At 37.0% G+C, this 24662-nt stretch overlaps 1 protein-coding gene across 1 annotated transcript in view; it reads left to right on the forward strand.

Moving 5' to 3' along the window:
* STAG1 (STAG1 cohesin complex component) overlaps window positions 1–19816 on the forward strand; it is a 496550-nt gene extending 476734 nt beyond the window's left edge. The window contains exons 26-34 of the mRNA XM_070375938.1: window positions 957–1058; window positions 4014–4162; window positions 4976–5104; window positions 8584–8789; window positions 13002–13176; window positions 15056–15166; window positions 15678–15792; window positions 17665–17745; window positions 17833–19816. Coding sequence (XP_070232039.1) covers window positions 957–1058; window positions 4014–4162; window positions 4976–5104; window positions 8584–8789; window positions 13002–13176; window positions 15056–15166; window positions 15678–15792; window positions 17665–17745; window positions 17833–17856 — 1092 coding nt within the window. The 3' untranslated portion in view covers window positions 17857–19816. The remainder of the gene's footprint in view (window positions 1–956; window positions 1059–4013; window positions 4163–4975; window positions 5105–8583; window positions 8790–13001; window positions 13177–15055; window positions 15167–15677; window positions 15793–17664; window positions 17746–17832) is intronic.
* Window positions 19817–24662: the final 4846 nt, after the last annotated feature.

Below are 24662 nucleotides of genomic sequence, written 5' to 3' on the forward strand. Positions count from 1 at the left end.
TAATTGCTGTTTACTATTCTTTATATATCCTTGTCTATTTGGCTCTTTGCCTCATTTCTCTATGTGATTATTAAAAATCTGAATTTTTGTTGATCTACCTGTTGAACTACTTTAGTGTTCTCATATATCTTTTTCTTCTTATCTGCACTGAGATAATTTTTAATTGCACTGAAAAGATGATTCTTTTGAGATATTTCCCCTTCTTTTGCTTTCCCTTTTTTTTTTTTTTTTTTTTTTTTGCACCTCCCATCATGGAAATATATCCATCTGCTTGAAGCTAATATACTCATTTCTTTACATAGTTTATAGGTTTTAGGCTTTAGTTTGGAAATAACATCCAGATTTAATAGTCTCAGAGTTTCTCCTAATTATTTACTCACAAGGAAAACTCTTTAAATCCTGTATCAAAAAATTGAATTATAAAATTAGTTGAAATTTTCCCAATCACTGTTGAAGAAATCACTGTTTTTACTTTTTATATTATATATAATAGTAAAATACAGACATTGTGGGGGGAAATGGGTACACAAAAATATTTAATGAAAAGTTAAATCTGTATTGTAATCTACCCTTCCTTTGTTTAGGCCCTCTCCCCAGAAGTAAGCAATTTTGACTGTTTAGGTTTTAGTTCTTCAAGATGTTTCTGTCAGAGTTCTGTTTCTTGATCTGGACAAGTGGTGTCTGTTGAATCCATGTTGTAAAGAATGAGTAATTTTGCTCACATATATCACTTCTCCTCTTTGAATTTCCTAGTTATCTAGTTTTATTATTTATTTCATAATTTTAAATGTCCAATGTGTATATTTTTAACATTAGACAATATCTTTTAACTCTCATTAGGTTTTTAACATGAAAAATTAAACATGTCTTTACTCACCTTTCCGTTTTTTTCACCAGCCTGTTCTTTATCTCATGAAATGTCAACAGTTTTAAAGCTGTATTTCTTTTCCTTACAGTATTACAATGACTATGGTGATATTATTAAGGAAACATTGAGTAAAACTAGGCAAATTGATAAAATTCAGTGTGCCAAGACCCTCATTCTCAGTTTACAGCAGGTAAGAAATTTGAAGGAAAAGAAATGAGTAGAATACTATTGAGTATTGGCATGTGCTTATTATTATATGCTAGTTATCTTACCTCATTTAAATTAGATCATTATATTAATACATTACTATGGATACTTTCTGGTACAAAGATGTGTTATGTGTCTTTTCTTTAGGAAGACAGTCCTATAGTTTACATTTCAAATGGGTGAAATCCTAAGGTGATCTACTCTTAGACCAAATGAAATGCCAAATTGGATATTTTAAAAGTGATCATTTTTAAAGAACAAATATAAAAATACATTTCAAAAGTATTTAATAATAAAAGGGGCAACAGTAGTATCCAAATAAGAAAATATGTCACATGTATTTCCTAAGGAAGATTCCTAATAAATGCCTAGTATTAAAGTAGAAATAAGGGGTAGTAGTGGCTATAGGTATGTATGTATGTATGTATATATTTAGCCTTTGATAAAGGTCAGTGGGGAAAGGATCACCCCCTTTTTAATAGGTGATGGGTCCATTGACTATGTATTTGGAGAAATGGCTATAAATAGCCCTACTGAACATGTAGCCAAAATAACTACTAGGTGGATTTTATATATATATATATATAAAATTAAAAGTTTGAAAAAGAATATAAAAGGATATTTTTATATACTGGAGTAGGGAAGTCCTCCAGGAGAGAAGCCACAATATAGACTTAAACAGCTTTATACATCAACCAGCACTCTGAACAAAATTAAAAAACCAATGACAGATTATAGGAAAATATTTTTAATCATACATAGCAAATCCTACAAATCTGTAATAAAGGTAAACAAATCCCATATAAAAGTGAGCAAATGAAAAAAGCCACTTTTCGGAAGAGGCAACTTTTCCTTAAAAAGCAATAAACGTGAAAAAACATCATTAATAATTAATATAATACAGATTGAAACAGGGAGATATTTATCACTGCCAAATAGACTGGCAAGAATTAAAATGATAGATATACCAGTGATTGTTAAAGATACAGCAAGAAAAAGGTCCTTTGTGAAAGCAATTGCTCCTACCTTCTTGGAATATAATTTTGCAGTATATTTCAAAGTTTAAGATATACATTCCTTTTGAACCAGTTTTTTCCTACTTAGGTATCTACATAGATACATTCAGGTATGCACAAAACCGTGTATATGAAAGATCATTTTATTGCAACAGTCTGTGTAATATTGCAAGATTCTAAATGTTCATCAACATAGGACTAGTAAAATAAACTTATTCTGAAATAGCTAAAAAATTGTAAGACAAAATATTAAGTGAAGAACAGCAAGTTTGAGGACAAAATATAGTACAATACCATATAAACGAAAATTAAAACTTCATGTACGTGTAAATATATTAATGTGTTTGCTGCTGCTGCTGCTGCTGCTAAGTCGCTTCAGTCATGTCCGACTCTGTGCGACCCCATAGATGGCAGCCCACCAGGCTCCCCCGTCCCTGGGATTCTCCAGGCAAGAACACTGGTGTGGGTTGCCATTTCCTTCTCCAATGCATGAAAGTGAAAAGTCAGAGAAGTCGCTCAGTCGTGTCCGACTCCTAGTGACCTCATGGACTGCAGCGTACAAGGCTCCTCCGTCCATGGGATTTTCCAGGCAAGAGTACTGCAGTGGGCCTTCTCCGATTAATGTGTCTAAATTGATTAAAAAAAAACTTTCAAAACTTTAACCCTAACATTGATTACCTTTGGAGAGAAGAATGATATATAATGGGAAAGAGAAAAGAGAATTTTACTTTGATATTCCTTGAATTTTATACAGTGAAATACATTCTTTGTATTTATTTTGAATGTAAATTTTAGAGTTTAAGGCTATTGTATACAACTATCTCTGAAAACATTTTAAAATTAAATAATTTATAAACAATTACTCATGAATAAATTTGAAAATCTCTGGAAGAACTGCTTTTTCTAGTCATGGCAGAGTAAATAGTTTAAGCCAGTCTATTGCTGAAGAAACCTAAAAAGGTAGACAACATAATTAATAGAAGATAAGAGCTATTTCAATGAAATGGTGTGCCTAGAGTGAATTGAGAGATTGGGAGGTGAGGAAGTAAAGAAAACAAATATAAACAGTATTTCTCAGGATCGTTGGGTAGAGAATGTGACAGATGCGTCCGTAATTGGCAGAGGAGATGGAATTAAGAAGTTAGGGTTGTTTGTTTTTTAAGATGCATGCATCTAAGAGAGGGAGTAGTTAATGATTCAGGAAAAAGCAGTACACAGGACCAAACCACTAAGTCGGTAAAGGAGGCGAGATCCAGTACATAAACAGGGAGTGGCTTCAGATCAGAGCTTGGACTGTTCATTCTCTCATAATAAAAGAGGACGCAGATACATGTAAAGTGTCTAACTTTGGTGGCGGAATGACGATGGCTTTTATATTCTTTAGTATTCCAGAGTTTTGATTCTGTTATTTTGATGCAATACACGTAATGTGTATGTGATTATAAAATCCCATCACTCAGTTTTAGAACATTTTTTGTGTATTTTGTCATTGGATGGGAAAAAACATTTCATATATCTTAATGATCTTCTTTTACATAATGTTCTTGTCTAAGATGTAATGAGTGAGAAACAAAGTTCTGAACCCTGCGTTTTATATATTGCCATTCCTGTGAAAACAACAAAAAGAATACATAGTATATTTTTGTAAACATTTTCCCCAACCCAAAATATGTTCCTTTTGGTAGAAAAATAAATTCTGGTTTGCATGTAATCACACAACTAGCATGAAAATGAGCTTGAGAAATAGTAGATAATAGTAGATGACTTGGAGAAGGGGAAAGTGTGGCTACTGTTAATACAAGAAGGGAAATACGTATCTTACCATATGGCTTTTAAATATTTTTTAAATTGTGTTACCTATTCTAACAATAAATAAATATTTCTTAGCTATGAACTTTTTCCTCTTTTTTTCTTTCCACCAGTTGTTTAATGAACTTGTTCAAGAGCAAGGGCCCAACCTAGATAGGACATCTGCCCATGTCAGTGGCATTAAAGAATTGGCACGTCGCTTTGCCCTTACATTTGGATTGGACCAGATCAAGACACGAGAAGCAGTTGCCACACTCCACAAGTAAGTGAGCTAAATAGACACTGTTATACACAATCTGGTTTACTGAAACTTACCAAAAACAACTATTATTTGACCAATTTTTTTTTTATTTTATTTTATTTTTAAACTTTACATAATTGTATTAGTTTTGCCAATTATCAATTTTTTAAAGTAACAAATGTTAGACTTTTCAAGGAAAGTTTTAACAAAATATTCTCGTCACTCTTATCAGTGAGAAAATGTTGTGGGAGACATATATCTAAAAACACTGTGCATCCTCATTTCATAATTGAAAACTGAATGATAAAAAAGTTTTTAAGTACCTTACAAAAACTCTTAAGAACCAGATTTTCTGACAATCTCTGTATCTTTCCAGGGTATTCTGTTACCTCTGAAAGCTACACAGAAATTTAGCTTTGTGGCTACATAGCTATTTTTTATTTTTTACAATGTAAGTTTTGAAATATAACTTCACAACATAAGTTGTTTTCCACTATAAATACTAAAATTAAATATTATTATGCGACTATATCATGCAAATTATTACTTTACCATTTGAGTTTATTTTTACCCTCAGTGATGATTTTGCTGCCTTCCCAACTATTTTTTTTTTATTTTATTTTATTTTTAAACTTTACAAATTGTATTAGTTTTGCCAAATATCAAAATGAATCCGCCACAGGTATACATGTGTTCCCCATCCTGAACCCTCCTCCGTCCTCCCTCCCCATACCATCCCTCTGGGTCGTCCCAACTATTTTTTTTAAATTATAGCCTATTAAAGAGCTATACTAGCTATTTGGAAAAATAAGACAATATTTTCTTTTATTTCAGGGATGGCATAGAATTTGCCTTTAAATACCAAAATCAGAAAGGACAAGAATACCCACCTCCTAATCTGGCTTTCCTAGAAGTACTAAGTGAATTTTCATCTAAGCTTCTTCGGCAAGACAAAAAGACTGTGTAAGTTGCACATTGTAGGACAAGTGGTTTTTATCATGACACCATTATAATTCTTGGAGAAGGAAATGGCAACCCACTCAGTACTCTTGCCTGGAAAATCCCATGGACAGAGGAGCCTGGCAGGCTACAGTCCATGGGGTCGCAAAGAGTGGGACACAACTGAGCAACTTCACTCATGTTATAATTCTAAGTGTTACAATTTTTGAAGGAATTAATCATGTAATTACATTGATAACTTAGGCTCTGATAGTTTAAAGGACTATAATTTTCTTTTAAACTTTGTATAGTTTTTCTTTGCTTACCTTTCAGTAGCCTAGAATTTGCAAGTGGGAATGATTTCTTATTCTCTTATTCAAAGATCTGTGAACACTAGCTTAACCATTGTGGAACACTTTCCTCTTTCCTTTTATATTAGTTACAGTTTAGTTTTTTTTGTATTTGACTTGTTTCCATAAAATCAAAGTCCAGTTGGCTTATAGTTTTCTTCATAACATAATAGTCTTCTATTTTCTGTTAGTTCTGTCCATTACTGCAAGTGGGGTATTGAAGTCTCCAACTATTTTTATTGAATTGTTATTTCTCCTTTCAGTTCTCAGTCCTCAGTTTTTGCTTTTGTATTTTGGGACTCTGTTGTTAGGTTGTATATATAATTGTTATGTCTCCCTGGTGGATTGATTGACTCTTAACTCCACCGCCTTCTCTGTCCCTAGAAAAGTTTGTCTTAAAGTCTATTTTGTCTGATACTAGTGTGTAACCACTCCAGCTCTATTTTAGTTACTGTTTGCATAGTATAGCTTTCTTTTCCCATCCTTTCACTTCCTATCTTTTTTGCCTTTGAATCTAAAGTATGTTTCTTGTAGACAGCATATACCTCAGAGATATTATAGGTTCAGTTCCTCACCACCACAAGAAAATATTGTGATAAAGTCACATGAATTTTTCGGTTTGTCAGTGAGTGCATAGAAAAGTTGTATGTACACTCTACTGTAGTATATTAAGTGTATGATAGCAGTATGTCTTATAAACAGTGTTCATACCTTCATTTTAAAAACACATACTGCTTAAAAATACTAACCATCATCTGACAGTGCAGGCTTACTGCAAACTTTCAATGTGTAAAAACTGAGGTATCTGCAAAATGCAGTAAAGCAAAGCACAATAAAATGAGGTTATTAGTTATGTTATTTGTTATTAGATCATGTTATTTGTTTTAAAACAGTCTCTGCCAGTGATAACGTTTTCTGTATGTCTCTTTGATTTTTCCCTCTTTTATTGCCTTCTTTTATATTAAATAGATATTTTCTACTGTAACATTTTAATTCCTTCAGTCCTTAATTATATTTTTCAGTTCTTCCTTAATTGTGGATGTGATATTCCATCTCTATCTCATATCATTTCCTTACTCCAATACATCTTTGCCATCACCCACTTTTCTGTGTATGTTGTTAAATACACGTTTCTGTGTTATTGGCTCAACAGCACAGTAGTGCATATTGTTTTATATAGTTGCTTTTTAAATCAATGAAAAGATAAGTAGGCAGTTATATTGTTCTTTATGACTACCTGGTAATTACTCTTCCACACTCATCATTTTTTCATATAAATTCAGATTACTTTTTGGTGTGTTTGTTTTTAGCCTGAAGAACTGTCTTTAGTATTTCTTGTAAGGCAAGTCAGCCACCAACAAATTCTCTATACACTTTTGTCCATCTGAGAGTGTTTTTATTTCCTCTTTACCTTTAAAGTATAGTTTTTTAGATACAAGATTCTTGTTTGATAGTGTTTTACTTCTAGCATACTGACTATGTAATCCTGCTGCCTTCTGGCCTTTACTGTGTCTGATGAGAAGTCAGCTTTTACACTTATTGGCATTCTCTTGTTTGTAATCGATTACTTTTCTCTAACTACTTTCTAGATTTTTTAACCTTCGGCATTCAGCGTCTTCATTGTGATGTGTCTTGTTGTGCATCTCTTTGTATTTATACTGCTTAGAGTTTGTTGAGCTTTGAGGATGTGTTGATTGTTTTTCATCAAATTCTGAAGTTATTATTATTTCCTCAAGTTTGCTTCTACACCTTTCTTCTGGTACTCCCATTACACATGTCAGTGTGTTTAATGATATCCCACATTTCTCTCAGGCACTGTTCATTTTTCTTCACTTTTTTTCTGTCTGCTCTTCAGATTACATAATCTCTATTGATATATGATCAAGATTATTGACTTCTGCCAGCTCAAATCTGTTGAGCACCTTTAATGAATTTTTAATTTCCATTGTTGTACTTCAGAATTCCATTTGATTCTTTATCATTTCTATCTTTTTATTCATGTTCTCTATTTAATGAAAAATAGTGTTACTATGGGGCTTACTTTTAATTCTTTAGACATTGTTTTCTTTAGTTCTTGTGCCAGGTTTTCTGTTGCTTGGTTGTTTTTTTTCCCTGTATATGGATTACATTTCCCTATTTCTTTGCATGTCTCATAATTTTTTGTTGAAAAGTGACCATTTTAGATAACATTGCACTTATGATACATCATGAGATAATAATTTATCTACTCATGATGTTCATTCTTTATCTCCCTAGAGATTGATGTGATTGGTTACTTGGTTGTTTATTTCTTTAGAGACCTGCATCACCAAACTGTGAGGTCTGTTTCTCTTGCAGTATGCAGCCTCTACTGTCCCTACTCAGATCTTTATTCTTTGTTTTTTGTCATTTAACCTGTATCAGCCTCTCAAAGGTTGTGCTTAAACTTCCTTATTAGCAAGTTAGATTTTTACCTTTTACTGTTGGATATGTGTGTGCCTTTTAAAAGCTGCTGTCACAGTTCAGATTGTTTACTTTGCCCCATGGTCAGTCAGGAGACCAGCAGCTTAGAAGCTTCCTCCCTGATTGCTCCTGAGAAGGGCAGCCTTGGGCCATGTAGTCTTCTAGACCAAGAGGAAAACATGTGATATAACATATTTATTTTATTTAACTTTACTTTTTTAGAGCAGTTTTAGCTTCATAGCAAATGTGAGGGGAAGGTACAGACAGTTCCCATCCCATAGACCCCCTAACGTCCCCCACTCTCAACATCTATCACCAAAAAGGTGGTTTTGCTGGGGACAGGGTATGCAACTCTCCACACGCCACCATTTTAGAAATCCTGCCCTGTTTGAACATTTTAAAAGAGAATCAGTATCCTTTTTGAGCCAAACTTCTGGGTTTTTTTTAACATTGGTATTTAAAAACAAAAAAAGGAAGAAAGGAAGAAACATACATGCACCCTTAGTAATACATTGCTTATTCCAGAGATAATGTGAAGCAAAATCTTAAATTCTCAATCCCTGTCTTTCTAAAGGTAACCACTGTGAACAGTTTAATGTGTATCTTTAAGGATTATTCAGAGAGAGAAGAGAATTTCAGGTTGTGAAAAAAATTAAATAAGTGATGCATGAACTGCTTCCATAAAAATGACTGCTTCTGTTCTGTCTCTAGTCACTCATACCTAGAAAAATTCCTTACGGAACAAATGATGGAAAGGAGAGAGGATGTATGGCTTCCACTCATCTCCTATAGAAATTCTTTAGTCACTGGCGGTGAAGATGACAGAATGTCTGTGAACAGTGGAAGTAGCAGCAGCAAAACCTCCTCAGTAAGGAATAAGAAAGGACGACCTCCACTTCACAAAAAACGAGTAGAAGGTAAGTGTGCCTCTATGGTGTGAGGCAAATAATGTGCCCGTCAAGATAAATAAAGCAGTGAATACTCTGCTGAAGCAAGGTAATTCTGTTACGCACATTATTTCCTTGTGTGTTTCATACACACTGAGAGAGGTGTAGGCATGAAGGTTAGAATAGACAAAGTCAAGAAGAGGGTCAAGGAAAAAGAAATTGAAGTTGAAAAAGCATTGAACACAGGAAGATGATAAGCACAGAGAAGTAAAGGAGACAAGAAGGTTTACAAGATTGATTCCCTTACCATAGACCTCTAATACATTAAAATTTAAAATAAGACAGTCATAATGTTATTCTAAAGGAGATCAGTCCTGGGTGTTCGTTGGAAGGACTGATGCTGAAGCTGAAACTCCAGTACTTTGGCCACCTCATGTGACGAGTTGACTCATTGGAAAAGACCCTGATGCTGGGAGGGTTTGGGGGCAGGAGGAAAAGGGGATGACAGAGGATGAGATGGCTGGATGGCATCACCGACACGACGGACATGAGTTTGGATAAACTCCAGGAGTTGGTGATGGACAGGGAGGGCTGGCGTGCTGCGATGCATGGGGTTGCCAAGAGTCGGACACGACTGAGCAACTGAACTTAACTGAATGTTATTCTATCAACATGTATCCTAATATAGGAGAGATTCTGGTAATTTGAGGGTAGAACTCTCCAACACATTGAATATACCAAAACAACTTTCCATTTCCACTGCTTGGTTGGAAAATCTATTTTTGTACATTAAAATAGTGATGGTCAGATCTAGTTTTAGATCTAGACCTCATAGATCTAGATTATTCATAGGCTATGGGGAACGGGGAGTTGAATTGTCATGAAAATGTGATCAAGAGTAGAAATTCCTATATCCCAAAAGACTAAAGATTGCTATTAAAACAAAAGTATGAAAGTTGCTCAGTTGTGTACGATTCTTTGCAACCCCATGGACTGTAGCCTGCCAGGCTCCTCTGTCCATGGAATTCTCCAGGCCATAATATACTAGAGTGGGTATATTTCTTTCTCCAGGGGATCTTCCCAACCCAGGGATCAAACCCAGGTCTCCTGCATTGCAGGAGGATTCTTTACCATCTGAGCCACCAGGAAAGCCCAAAGGATTATTCTTTTTTTTTTTTTTTTTTTAAGGATTATTCTTAAACTAAGAGAAAACTCAAGAGTAAAAATGCTTATTTCCTCAAATAATCTTCCTCCATCTCCATGATTCTCCTAATAAAATTTCTCCAAACCAAGAGAGCAATATGCTTCTTTTTACAAATTTGTTTACTTCTGCTACCTTAAAAACAGTGACTCATCAAAGACTTTGCTGAAATCTGTAGCAGAATTAATTAGAATTTAAGTCTAATGTTTCTTTCATCATTGAGGAGGTGGTATGAACTATTGATGAAGAGCACAAAGTCTAAATTCAGAGTTCTAGACTACAGACCTGGCTTTCTCGTTTTTCAGCTGTATAACCTTTGAGCATGTTACTGAACTTCTATAAACCCCAGTCACTGAGCAGATGAAGGATGATCTGAGTACTTGTCCTGTTGCCTATTGTGAATATTAAATGAGATACTCTTAAGTTAAAAACTTAGTACACAGACAGTGATTACCTAGCATAGTGCTTGACACAAAGGCATCGTTTGATAAATGTTAGCTGCCATTGTTCAGATGTGGTCATCATATAGTATTGCCCCTCATCTAGCATTAGTCAGTGGATTAGGCTGAATGTATATTTCAAAGAGAATAAAAAGATTTGAATATATTTACAAAATTAATGTTAAAGATTTCCTTTGAAGTTTCAACTTTAGGACTTAACATCTTTTTGGTCCAGAAAATGAAAATAACAGAACCCTATCTTTATAGTATAGGATCCTCAACTTTTCCCTAAAGAATGATTTCAGTCATTTCCTCTTGAAAATGTCTTTATCTGGGCACCCCACATCTATTCATCTATCTGGACTTTTTTTTCCTGCTCACAGCTTTTCTTAGGTGTAGTATGCATTTATGAGCCAGCATTCATCAAATCCTTGCTATATACTTACATTCTATCACTTAATCATTTATTTGACCAATGTTTGTAAAGCACTTAGGTCAGTTCCTGGCACATAGTGAATGCTATGTAGATGTTTTATAAATCAGTTCTGAGTTAAGCACTATTACCCAGATTTTACAGAGAAGAAACAAAGGCCTAGAGAATTTAGATACCCACTTATCTACACACTAATGGAGAGTTAGTCATTAGTGTGCTCAGGACAGAGAGGTATATGTGGGGCCAGATAACCCAGTTTCGTAACAATTTAATTGCAAAAAAAGAAAATCTTTCTCTGTATTAGTTTCAGATTTACCAAGTGATTGAGGTAGGTTAGGTGTCCAGAACCCTTAAGCAATGGGGTTTCATCAGTTTGGGATGAAGATGAGAGAGCTTTGCAAGAAGTGTTTTCATTGAGGTATCTTGAGGGGTTAGGAGGATCTCTTCAAGAAGAATAAATTCTTCCTGAAGTTATTCTTTTATTCAGTAAGTTTTTACCAAGCACCATCCTAAGAACTGTGCTAGATGCTGGGGATTTTGTATTAAGAAAAGAGTTCATACTACAGAAAGGGAGACAGAAGCAGGCAGTTTCAGTTCAGCATGGTGAGTGCTCTGATGGGCCAGAAAGGTTCTCTGGAAACATACAAGGAGTGACCAATCTCTTAATGCATCCCAGAAGATTTTTTTGGAGATGACGTGTAGTAGAAAGCTGAAAGATGGTTTACCAAGTTAAAAAACTTAAATGAAACCATTCCTATGGTCATCAAATTTTGCAGCAGAGAATAACAGTTTTGAATTAAATGTTGAATGAAAGTGATATGAATAAAAGATGTAATCTTGGCTGACTTAGAAGAGATTTGGTAGTGAGCTTCAGATCAGTGGAATGACCTTAACCAGATAGTAGATAGATATTTCCAGAAACAAAAAAGCTTATCTAGAACATACGTGCATCTGACAAAATTTTAGAAAACCTGAGGGCGGTAGAATGCTTGATGGCTAAAGAGAAGCCTCGCGTGCACATTGTCTCTGTGACTTAATGGGGGAGGAAAACTTCGTAATATATATTGTGATTAAAATTCTTCTTCACAAGAAAATGCAGTTGACTTTGAACCAATGGGGTGAGGGGGAGCAACCACCTACATAGTTGAAAATCCATATCTAACTTTATAGGCCATATACATGGTTCTGCATCCATGGATTCAGCCAACCATGAAGCATATAGCACTGGAATACATATTTATTTTTTTAAATCCATGTTTAAATGGACCCAACAGTTCAAACTATATTGTTCAAGGATCAACTGTAATTTAGAATTTTATAGGTAGAACTTTAGGATTACATAGTATTTTATCAGAATTTAGATATGCAAATGATGCTATAAACAGTGATTTAATCTGTTCAAGCCTTTATGAATGATCTTTAGAAGAAGGAAAAAATAGTTCCTGGTCTCTTGAAGAAACTTAAATCTGATTATAAAGATAGCGAATGCACATTACAGATCACTGCCAGGAGAGTATATAAAATTAAGCCCTAAGTGAGCAAGAATGATTCTGTTTCCTCTAGAAGCTAAAAAAGAATGGTAAGTAGGGGCCAAGCAGGGTGACCAGGGAAGACTTCCCTAAAGAGGCTGAAGTTAAAGGTGTGAAAACAGACCCTCAATCCAGCCCTAGAAGTATAACTTGGCAGAGAGTTACTTGTCTGGTGACCAGACCCTAATTGTGTAATAGGATTTGCTGATTTCTCAGTGAAGCCAGACTTTCAGTGCTACTGCCTGGGGCCCCTGTAAGACCCAGCAAATAGGCCCTTTATGGCTTGAGCAAAGGGAGGTAGAGGGGTCTCTGGCTGGCTACATTCTTCCTCTCTCTGGAAGTGGAGGGACTTGGAAGAGATGATGATGTAGGATAGCTAACATGTATTTGCTGATTATATACATCACCTCATTTAATCCTTACAATAGGGAGGGCAGTTACTGAAAGTCCATTTTGTATATGAGGAGATTGAATTTTGGAAATTTAATAGCTTATACAAAGTCACACAAGTGAGTGGTATAACTGGAATTCAGACCTATGCAGTCTACTCCAGAGCCATGCTCTTTGAATGTGTGCTGTAACTTCTACCAGAGCTCATTCCACCTGTGACATTCTGTGACTCCAACTGGAATTTTACAGATGAAAGCCTGGATAATACGTGGCTGAACAGGACTGACACCATGATTCAGACTCCTGGCCCCCTGCCCGCACCACAGCTCACTTCCACCGTCCTGCGGGAGAACAGCCGGCCCATGGGAGAGCAGATTCAGGAGCCTGAGTCTGAACATGGCTCCGAGCCTGACTTTTTACACAAGTGAGTAGTAAAAAATGGTTTTCTTGGCATAAACCTTCAACTGTTAAAGTAAGAATTATTATTTCATCCGAGCATATTCTTTTCTCAATTCATGAGAAAACAAAACCACCAAGAGATTAAATAACTTATATTAGAAGATATATAATATCTTCTAAAGTGGTGATAAATTCTGAGAATAGTTGCTCTTTCTGTAAAAGAGAATCAAGCTCTTACCTTTTCCCACACCAGAGATTAAAGTGTTTTCTGGTACTATGGCTCTGCAAATCACAGAAAAGTCAGGGTGATGGCATGACTTGCTATGAAAACCTTAAGTTTTTCTTTGTTATTTTTCTATTCAAATTTGAAAGTCTCTAAGCTCCTCACTTGTGTTTCTATTCATTTAAAATAATTCTGTTGAGTTATTCTGATGGATAAAAGAATTCTCACTCAAACTCAACAAACTTAGCAGGTTGAAAAGAGAAAGGTTAGAAATGTTATAAGTATTCAGATCTTGGGTTTTCATAAGGAATCCTTTCTCTGAAGATCTGCCGTCTTCAAAGCTGAAAGGATAATTATTGTCAGCTCCTGCATAACTGAGCAGTCTTAGAGGGGAGTTTGCCTTATGACCAACATTCCTACTTCACTTCCTTGGGCAGTGGGAAGTCTTATTTGAGCAGCTCGCCTTGCTTTCCTGACTTGATACCATGTCAGGCCCTCCTGGCTGTGGTCTGTCACCTTTTTCCTGCTATAGTTTTATAGGTTGAATCAAGGTGGTAGCCTCACATGATACAAAGACAGCTGCTTTGAGAGAACTTCATGTGGCAGATTTTAGCTACCAGAAAGTCATCCCATCTAAGTTTGCATCCTATAAAATTCTCAAGAAGCATATGTATGCAAGTGTCCATGTTTCAGGAAGGATAGAGTGCAGGTGAAGATGTGGCCCAGTATGTATCTGACTCCAAACTTCCTCAGGACTGAGAAAAAATGTGGTCTACCCTTCCTTGTTTGACTCTGGAGAGCTCTGAGCCACCAAGCCGGCATCATTCCTGTCTCTTAGGGGATTTAGTGTCCAGCTAGGAACACTTGTAAATAGGGTAGCAGCTGGATACAGGAGTCTGAGAAGCATTCTTGTTCAGTAGGGATTTGGGGAATTAAGCTGATAATTTAAGTACCTAATAGGAGAGGAAAAAGTTTTCCTCAGCCCTCTTAGAGCCCCTGTCTGGGTCTAAAAATTAAACTGACAAAGACAGATTAACAGGAGAAAAGTATACAAATGTTATTAAATTTTTACATGTACAGGAGAGCCTTCACAAGAGAAGGAAGATCTGAAGAAGTAACCAGAGTAGGAAGCTTTTAAGCCTTTTAGACAAAGAAACAATACATTTGTGAAGAAATGACAAGACACATGAGTTTGGACTAGGGGTGGCGCCAGGGCTAGGTGGTCCTCATCTTCCTTAACCAGGAAGAATGAGCATTTGCTTAGCAAGGTTTGTTTGCAGGTTCCTCTGCTGCCATCTCTGGGCTCATCAGAGTCTGTCTCCAGTAAAAGGATAATTTATTTCCTACCCTTTTAAGATGAAAAGGGGAACTGTTTTTTTGTATTTTGCTGCTGCTTAATTGCCTTCAGCTCAAGAGGCATATTTGGGGATGACATATTCCGATTGCTTTCACACCTAACAACTAGCTGCCACAGCTCTTGGGGACTTAGGGATCTCCAGCTTACTACCATTTCTGCCAAGACAGGTCCTTTGATAATTATCTCAACCTTGACCCTGGAATAAATCCAGCTAAGTCCCCTTACATGGGGATTAGACCAACCAACTATGCCTTCTTAGCATGGGACCGATTACCTAAACCCTGCCTCTGCTGCCACAAAATGAATAATACTACCCTCTTTTAGTCCTCAGATGCAGATCTCTTGGTTAGGCCAGCCGAAATTAGAAGACTTAAATCGGAAGGACAGAACAGGAATGAACTACATGAAAGTGAGAACTGGAGTAAGGCATGCCGTGTAAGTGTTCCATCAAGTTCATGAGAACATGACGACTGTGTGATGATGGTCATTCTGTGTAATGACTTGGGTTTCTCTGATGTTTAATCTTAGGAGTTAAAATCAATTCAAATATGCTATGCAGCGTAGAATAGGAATGGAGGGCATGGGCTCTTAATGCGTTCAGCATTTAAATCCTAGTGCTGTCCCTTGTCAGCTGTGTGGTCTTGGGTAAGCTCTAAAACCTCTGTGCCTCCAGTTCCTCATTTGTAAATCTGGGATAATAGTGGGAGTTTGTGTACATAGTTAGCTAGTAATATGGTTATTGCGTTTAACTTCCTTCTGATGAACTGAGATGAAATCTTGAGTGAATCAAATGAATGATCCTTAATTACCTGAGTTCAATAGCATAATTTGTGCAGTCTGTTGGCTGCAATTGGAAGGTGCTTTAACTGGTTCGGAAACCCAATATGAAAGTCAGGATTCCAGGTTCTATGAGTCTGAACAGCTTTCTGACTGTATCTTTTGTTAGTCGGGGTCTCATGGAGGAAGATGCTGAGCCCATCTTTGAAGATGTGATGATGTCATCCCGGAGCCAGTTAGAAGATATGAACGAAGAATTTGAAGACACCATGGTTATTGACCTGGTAAGGAAGTTCAATACATTTTTTTCTGTTAAAATATGTGAAAGCGTTGGTGTAAGATGATGCTCTTATTTTAAGAACCCTGTGAGGGACAAGAGGAGGTAACACTGACTAGCTGTGGGTGTGGCATTTGGATGAGCTTGTGTTTTTCAAACCTGCTTTCAAAGCAAGTCAGATTTTGAATTCTGGCAATAATAGGGACTGGCTCCTTATTACATTCATGAAAAACAGCTTCCCGAGATCTGCCTTTCAGTGCAGCATGTGCATCTGGCCTCTCGTACTTTAAATTGGAGTCTGACTATATACACTGTGCTCCAACATAGCAACCAGTTGCAGAATATGGACCTTATCTGTTCAGTAAAGAGAGACATGTTTAAGGAAATCTGAATATGGACTTAGTGTAGGTATACTAAGAAATGATTAACTTTGTCAGAAATACATGGGGGTTATGTTCTTTTAAAAAGAGATCTGTTAAGAGACACACTGAAGTTGTCCGAAGTGAAATAACATGAGAAGGAAAAAAAAAAAACAGGTGATTCAATGAAACAAGATTGGCCAAATGTTTGAAAATTGTTGAAGCTGGGTGATAGGTGCACAGGGGTTCACCATACTGCTTCCTCTGGGTATTAATTTGCTAGACTGCCATACAAACACACCACTGACTGGGTGGCTTAACACATTTATTTTCTCACAGTTCTGGAGGTTAGAAGGCTGAGAGCAAGGTGTCAGCAACGTTGATTTCACTCTGAGACCTCTCTCCTTGACTTGTAGATGGCCCTCTTCTCCCTCTGTCTTCACATGATGTTTCCTCTCTGTGTCTCCTCTTCTTATAAGAACATAGATCACATTGAATTAGAACCCACCCATATGATCTCTGAGCTTCCCTGGTAGCTCAGTTGGTAAAGAACCTGCCTGCAGTGCAGGAGACCACGGTTCAATCCCTGGGTCAGGACAATCCCCTGGAAAAGGAAATGGCAAACCACTCCAGTAGCTTTGCCTGGAAAATCCCATGGACAGAGACACCGGGTGGGCTGCAGGTTGTGGCACAGAGGATAAAGAGTCTGCCTGCAATGTGGGAGACCTGGGTTCAATCCCTGGGTCAGGAAGATCCCTGGAGAAGGAAATGGCAATCCACTCCAGTATTCTTGCCTGGAGAGTCCCCGTGGACAGAGGAGACTGGCGGGCTACAGTCCATGGTGTCCCGAAGAGTCGGACATGACTGAGCAATTTCATGTTCACGTTCATATGATCTCCTATTAACTACCTCACCTCTTTTTTTAAAAAGCCTATCTCCAAATACAGTCAAATTCTGTGGTCTAGGGGTTAGCACTTAAATATATTAATTTGAGGGGCAAAATTTAGCTCATAACAGTATGCTTTATGTAACTTATATGCTTACCAAACCTTTACATAATGAAAAGGTTTGGTAAGAAATGTAAATGAGACATATCCGGTCTATAACCGCCTTCAACCCACCCATCAGTAGGTCTCCATCTGCCTACCTGGGGTAGGGAATTTAGTGAAGTTTTGTCACCTACTGTTTGATCATGATTGACTGGAATATAATTATTCCATAATAATTGAATATAATTATTCCATGATTGAAAGGTGTGTTGTTTATAGGCCCCAAAATTATATGCTTTTATACATTCATTGTAATTTGAAAGCCTTTTAAAAAAAAAAAAAAAACCTAAGTGATAAAAGCCAAAGTTAGATTTTTCTTTAATGTATGCTCCTATAAGTCAGACTCTTTTCCTTTCAAAGTGACACTTAACAGTTATTTATATTAATGATACCATAGAAATATTAGCTGATTATCACAGTTTGTCTTAATGTATCTCAGGAAAAAAATTAAGTATCGGTTTCTCTTTCCAGCCCCCGTCAAGAAATCGGCGAGAGAGAGCGGAGTTGAGGCCAGATTTCTTTGATTCTGCAGCTATCATAGAAGACGATTCAGTAAATGTTACATTATTACTGTTCTTTCTTGTGTTTTCTGGGTCTTGTTTATGCATGAAGTTAATAATTGTGTTTCATTTTTTCTAGGGATTTGGAATGCCTATGTTCTGAAGTCTGAAGAAAATTTACAAATCTGGAACTCTATTATTTAGAGCTAGAGGCCTATATACTGTGATAGCTTGTATGGGGAAAAAAACACTTTTGATGTGATCTGATCTGTTTTTTAATCAAATGATTAAGGTCAATCCCTTTTTGCAGTGACAGAAGAGGCGCATGTAAATTACCCAAGGGAATGTTGGTGAATGTCACCTCAGAAAGACTGACCTGAAAAATCATTTGTGTCCTATTATTGGACTTATCCCAGTACAGATGTGTGTGTTTTTCTGGAGGGAGGAAGAAATTTTAAATTTTTAAAACAGCTGTCAAGATAAACACTGTAATACACCTGTTTTATGAAAACTCAGCATTGAGTAAAAAAAAATATTTTTAACTTTATTTTCCTGTTGTACAATTTAAAAACCGTTTTAACATTTTGCCTTTTTATGTTTTAAAAGCTAACCATTTTTATTAAACCTATGAGTAAGCAGCTCACCCTAATTGCCGAAGAGTGTTTTTGGAGCTCACTGGATTTGGTTGACCATGTGGAATACGGGAATATGGAGGAGCAGAATATTGACAAGCTATGATGAAATTCCCACAGTGCATCTCTGCCAAAAACCACACACCCTCTGTGGACATGGATATGAATTCCCAGATTTTATATACTCTTGAATAAAAAGGTTTATTTTTATTTATAAGGGGGCATAAAATAAGAAATGTCCATGCAGCCATTTTTCCAACAGATGCTGTACACCGTTCATTTTATATAGAATAGGGAGATTCAAATACAGTACATTTTCTATTGGTATTTGTTCTGTGCATTTTTAGCAACTTCTACCAGCAAATAAAGTATTCTCAGTAAAACAAAATGGTTCTCAAGTTATCAGTTTGCTGTTTTTACCACTTATTTCATGCCCTGCCAAATTCAAGTTACATGGACTTCCATTTTCTTAAAAAGATAATCATGAACTCCTTTGCCATTCAAACGTAATTTTAAGTGTAACATAACCGTGTCTACTTCCCATGCACTTACTACCCTTATGCACTAATTTTGTGAATTACGTTTACCAATTATAGAAGTATGTGCTGCATAGAAGTCTGTGCTTAGAGGGTGAAGTTCTTAAGCTTACCTTGAAATACAGCTACATTTCAGTGTTAAATGTGCATATTAAGGATAATTCTTTGGGGGAAAGAAATTATGAATCTTCAGGACAGCCTTCGATGGTTTAGAGTTAATTCTGCTTAGACTTTTATGACTTGCTGCTACTGTTATTTTAAAAAGCCCACTTAGTTTCTTCCTTTCTGATTTTAAAAGTAAGCCTCAAAATTTGCAAACCAATCCACCACAGCTGTTTCCCGGCTGGTTTTTAAAGTAGCTGCAACAGAATGATGAGGCTTTGCTTTCCCTTTTTACCAAAAAAATAAATAAAAGCGTTTTTTAAATAACAAATCTGTGCACCCAGTGACTATGTGGGAAAGCAAAATGGGTTATTTTATTCATCCTTTTAGTAAACAAACTTCTCAACATTTGTACAGTTCTGAAAAAAACTTCTTGGTCACCAAAAATGTTTTATCTGCTAATTTAGCAATTCCTGGGCCCCATTTAGGGGGCTGGGGTATTGCTTTCTTCCAGAAATATGGATTTCACTGGACATGAACGGGCAGGGATGACTGGACTGTCCATACCAGCCCTGGCACCTGCACAGATTGGTCCTTTGCTGGACAGTTTCATGTGGAAAAACCAGTGCCGACTTAGAATCATAGACAACCACACGACAGAAAAGGCTTAGTATCTACTCCAATGGGTTTCCAGTTTAGTTTGAAGTCAATCGAATTTTTGTATTTTCAGTGTCTCCTTGATTGGTTTTGCTAGTAATTCTGTAAATTGTACATTTGCAATATGAGGTTTTTTTCCTTTTGTACAATTTGAAACTGATGCTTCACCTTTCCTTTAATAAACTATTCAAAATCAGGCTTGTGGTAGTCATCCTATTGTTCATTAGGTAAAGCTTGAAAGAGGTGATTTCTCGTCCTGTTCAACAGAATGATGACGCTTTCTTTTTTTTTTTTTTTTAAACCAAGAACTGAGAATTTGCTGTTTAGGATAATTTGTTAAAACAACAGCAAATCACTGTTATCAATGAGGCTTTACTTTTTTAAGCAAGTAGAATTTTAGGACTAGCTCATCAATTTTCTTTCATCCATTGGATTTCCTTGGAGAGAAGGAAAGACTGGTTAGACCAAGTGAGCATTCAAGAGGAAGTCTCTTGTGGGCTGAGTGTTGGAGGAGGCATTCATGGATTATCAAATGGTCTGAAGCCTGGGACCTTCCCCCGTCTGAGATCCAGACCCAGCACTTAGGCATGACCATGCCCTTTAAAGACTTGTGTTCTACATGGCTGCCAAAAGTGAAGGTTTCTCTTGACACTGCTGCCAGATGTCACTGCACAAAATCATGTCCTACACTTTACGGGCCCCACCATGTTCTCTGGGCTGTGTTCATTAGATGGCCTGAGATGTCCATGAGAAGCAGCAGGAACACAGGAGATAAATGGGCAGTGGGGACTCTGAGGCAGCCAAAGATGGAAGGTGATTAAATTGGGGCTCTAGCAGCTCATCTTGAAGGTTTGTGCTTATGAGATTAGACCAGGGCTTTACCCAGGTGCGATTCTACCCTGGCTGTGACTGTTGGCCCTGCTCTCAGAAAAGAAACAAGAAGCAGGATCTTCCTGGGAAGCAAAGACTTAGTGCCTGTTCATAGCAGACCAAACTCAAGTAAGGTTCCGTCCCTGCCCTCCCAAGTGCCTTGCTCTGCAGAGGACAAGGATAGCTTTCTACTCCCAAGGACACACAAATGATCACAAAGACAGTAGGGACATGGGAAGTACCTACCTACTAAATACTAAATAATAAATCTGGTGACAAGATTCAGCATTTTCCTCTAAAACAAGACCATAGTTGGGAAAGGCATGCCTAAACACCAGCCCGTGAGAACTCAATGCCACTCTGTAACCCAAAAAGGCTGGTCTACTGGACAAAGCTGCCAAGATCTTAACAGCCTTGTGTCTCCTTCACCACCAGCTTGGTTTTCAAATGGGCCAAATCCTAGATTTGCAGACCCCAGAAACTGTATTGGCCAGGCAACTTCAAACTATTGAGCCACACACAGGCCAACCTATATGATTCTTCCTTAGCCAGGAGGCCTCTAAAAACCCAGGAATCTGCCACCACTCCTTTCCCAGCTCCCATAGCTTAATCTTTCTGCTGATGCCAAAGAGAAGTACAAAGGACCCCTGGCCAAACATCTCTACCCACTAGGAACTTATCACCTAGCTTGGAAGACAAAACTGTTTCAGGTCTAAAAAGGAAAGGAGGGTGAGGAATACACCATAAGCTGCTTTAAAAAATACATGTTATGACAGAATCATCTCAATACAAGTTGAGATGAACTAATGGGAAAGTCAGGCCCTTGAGCGTGAGCAGATTGGAGCTACTTGAAGCAAGACAGTATTCTCAAAACTCACTAGAGGCAGGACAGGGACATACCAGAACCTTCTGTGTGGGCTGCAGACTCTGGAGAGCAGGGTGCTATCCATTAGAAGTGCTAGAAATGCAACAAGATCTGGACATGGATTTCTGGCTTAGCAGGAGGCCACAGAGATGGGCGAGAGGAGGGGGAAGACTGTTGTAAAAGAACTCGGAACCCAACTAGAGTGGGAGATTTCCATTCTCCCAACAGAGGGAAGATGCTCAAGAAAAATAACTAGGGGCATAAACCTGTCTATCCAGAATGGTGGGGTGACTGGCAGAAATGGGAAAAGTGGATGATAGTCACATGTAGGTTAAGTTGAGCTTAAAATGATACAATCAAGCAGGGCTTACAGACCTTTGGAGCTAAGAGTCTGGAACCAAGAAAGTCATCAGGGATTGGAGGATTCAGAATTCTCACCTCAGAGAAGCACACCCATGCTTTAGTCTTCATGTTGGAATCACTTAAAATCACCATTTCTGGTATAACTTAATAGTTTACATACTCAGAAAAATAAAATCAACAAGGGTAGGGGAAAAAACTCTATAAAGTGGTCTACAGACATAAAAGACTGATTCTTTAAAAATGATAACCACTCAAGTTACTAATCCAAATAACCATGTATCTTCTGTTTAGAAACAATTACAAAAAAGTCTTGAACTTTAGAAGATTTGATGTTGATAAAGCTATAGTATCTCTGACATTGGTGTTTATTGTAGGACTAAGCAAGTGAGTAAAATACCCTTAAAAAACACAGGTTTCAACTGGGCAAGTCCACTTATACAGGTTTTTCAACAGTAGCTACTACAGTACTACATGGCCCACAGTTGATTGAATCCTGGACGTGGAACCACAGACTGGATCTGCATATAGGGAGAACCAACTATATTTTACATGGCTTCTCAACATCAGGAGGGCAGGCCCCCCTAACCTCCACACTGTTCAAGGGTCAAGTATATACTGAATAAGAGCCCATTTCATCAGTGTAGGAGAAGACCTAATTATGGAAAAAAAGAAAAGCAAATAACTTATATGTTAGATTAGAATTAAAAGTTTCAGTATGAACTCAAATTTTCAAAAATGTACATAATATATATATTTTCATGTATATATGTTCCCCATATACATATATATACACACACATACCAGGATAAATATTTCATAGTCCGCTGAAAATACCTAGAAGCAATGACAAGCCAGTATCAATGTGAAAATCTAGGGTCAATGTTTGCATCCAAATTTCATCTACTAAAAGAAACCACGGCTCTAAGAAAAACATACGATGAACCGAGAATATTATCCTGTGTCAAAAAATAAGCAAGGGCACAAAAAATTACTGTAACATACCAAAAGGACTAAGAAACCAGCTTGAAAGAGCACCCCTCTGGCCATATCAGGAAATTCTGAACATCAAAATGTGTAACATTAAATCTTTAAAGAACCCATGATTGAATATATTTATATTCATTCACTAAAAACAAGCATTTATGAAATTACGTACCAAGCACAGATTTCAGCTATGAAAATATGATTCTCAATCTCAAGAAAGCCTAGGATGGGGCTTCCCTGGTGGCTCAGTGGTAAAGAATCCTGCCAATGCAGGAGACACGGGTTCGATCCCTGGTCCGGTAAGATCCCACATGCCTCAGAGTAACTAAGCCCGTGCACCACAGCTACGGAGCCTGTGCTTCTGAGCCTGGGAGCCGCAACTACTGGGAAACCATATGCCCTCGAGCCTGTGCCCTGCAACGAGAAGCCTGAGCAGTGCAACTACAGAGTAGCCCCAACTTGCCACAACTAGAGAAAAGCCCACACAACAAAAAAGACCCAGCCCAGCCAAAAATCATAAATTAAAAAAAAAAAACCCTGGGGTGAAGATATGGGACAGGGAGAAAAATGTAACAAACTAGTATAATGTGCGTCTGACAATTTGATAGGGTGAAGGATGGCACAGTAAGAAAAGGCTTCCCCAGCGGCTCAAACAGTAAAAAGTCTGCCTGCAGTTGCAGGACACCCGGGTTCGATCCCTGGATGGGGAGAAGGGCAACCCACTCCAGAATTCTTGCCTGGAGAATTCCATGGACAAAAGAGCCTAGCAATACAGTCCATGGGGTCGCAAAGAGTCAGACACAACTGAACATAGTAAGAAAAATAAACTATTTCAGGAAAACTGTTTAAAAATGAAAACATAATCTACATGTCTAAATTGATACTAAAAATTTTTTGAAGAGGAGAAAACTCCATCCTTCCTTCCTTATGGATAAAATGATAGAATCAGAAATACAGTATTTTATAACCAACACAGAACAGCTGATTGAGGCAAGAATCGTACTACAAGTACTAGACAAAAGTGTGCTGACAAAAGTGGGCTTACAAAATGCCCCCAGATTCGTTACTAATTACAAAGAGAAAATTACAAAGGCTGTCATCTTTGTAGCTGTCACCTTATCCAAGTGATCAGATTCAATTTCATCAATAATGGGAAAAAACTAACGTGCTTCCTAATGTAATATAAGAAAAGAACACTCGTGTATTATTCTTACCTGAATCTAAAGGTCTGTAAACAATGAGACAGACCCAAACTGAGCGACTGTCTACAAAATACTTTACAAACATGCTTCAAAAATGTCAATCTCATTAAAGACCATGTAAGACAATGAGCCTTGTTTCACAGGAAATAAACACTGAAATCTGGAGAGACAAAGGTTTATGATTCTGTAACTTACTCTCAAATAGGTCAATAAAAATAGTAATTATACATATATGTAGGAGATGAAGCAAATGTAGAAAGTGTTAAGAACTGGAGAATCTAGGTAAAGAGTATACAGCTCTTGCCATATTTCCACAGGTTTGAAATTTTCCAAAAAAGTTTTTTAAAATCTGAGAACACATTTCTGGAAAGAAGTTAATATAAGGTAAGCAATTACTATACAGCATATGCTTCCTAAGCATCTATTCTGATAGACACACATATGTATACAACACAATTATAAATACCTTTAATCCTCAACATTTCCTGAAGGAAACAGAAGGACAGTATACATCATTTAAATATTATATCATTTATAATATCATATATCATTTATAACTGAAGCCTACGCAGATAAGTAGTTCACCCTAAAGGCTTATTATCTCACCTTCAGAGAAAAAATTAATTCTTAGGGAAAGAAAGGAAAACAATACACAGATAAGGGTCAGCTCAAAGTGATCACACTATAGTGTTTTCTTTCTAGTTTTCTTCATTTTTCAGATTTCTACCACAAAGAAAAATAAATTTAAGCTCAAAATA

This window comes from Bos mutus, chromosome 1 (assembly GCF_027580195.1).
Source record: "Bos mutus isolate GX-2022 chromosome 1, NWIPB_WYAK_1.1, whole genome shotgun sequence".
Classification (NCBI taxonomy): Eukaryota; Metazoa; Chordata; class Mammalia; order Artiodactyla; family Bovidae; genus Bos; species Bos mutus.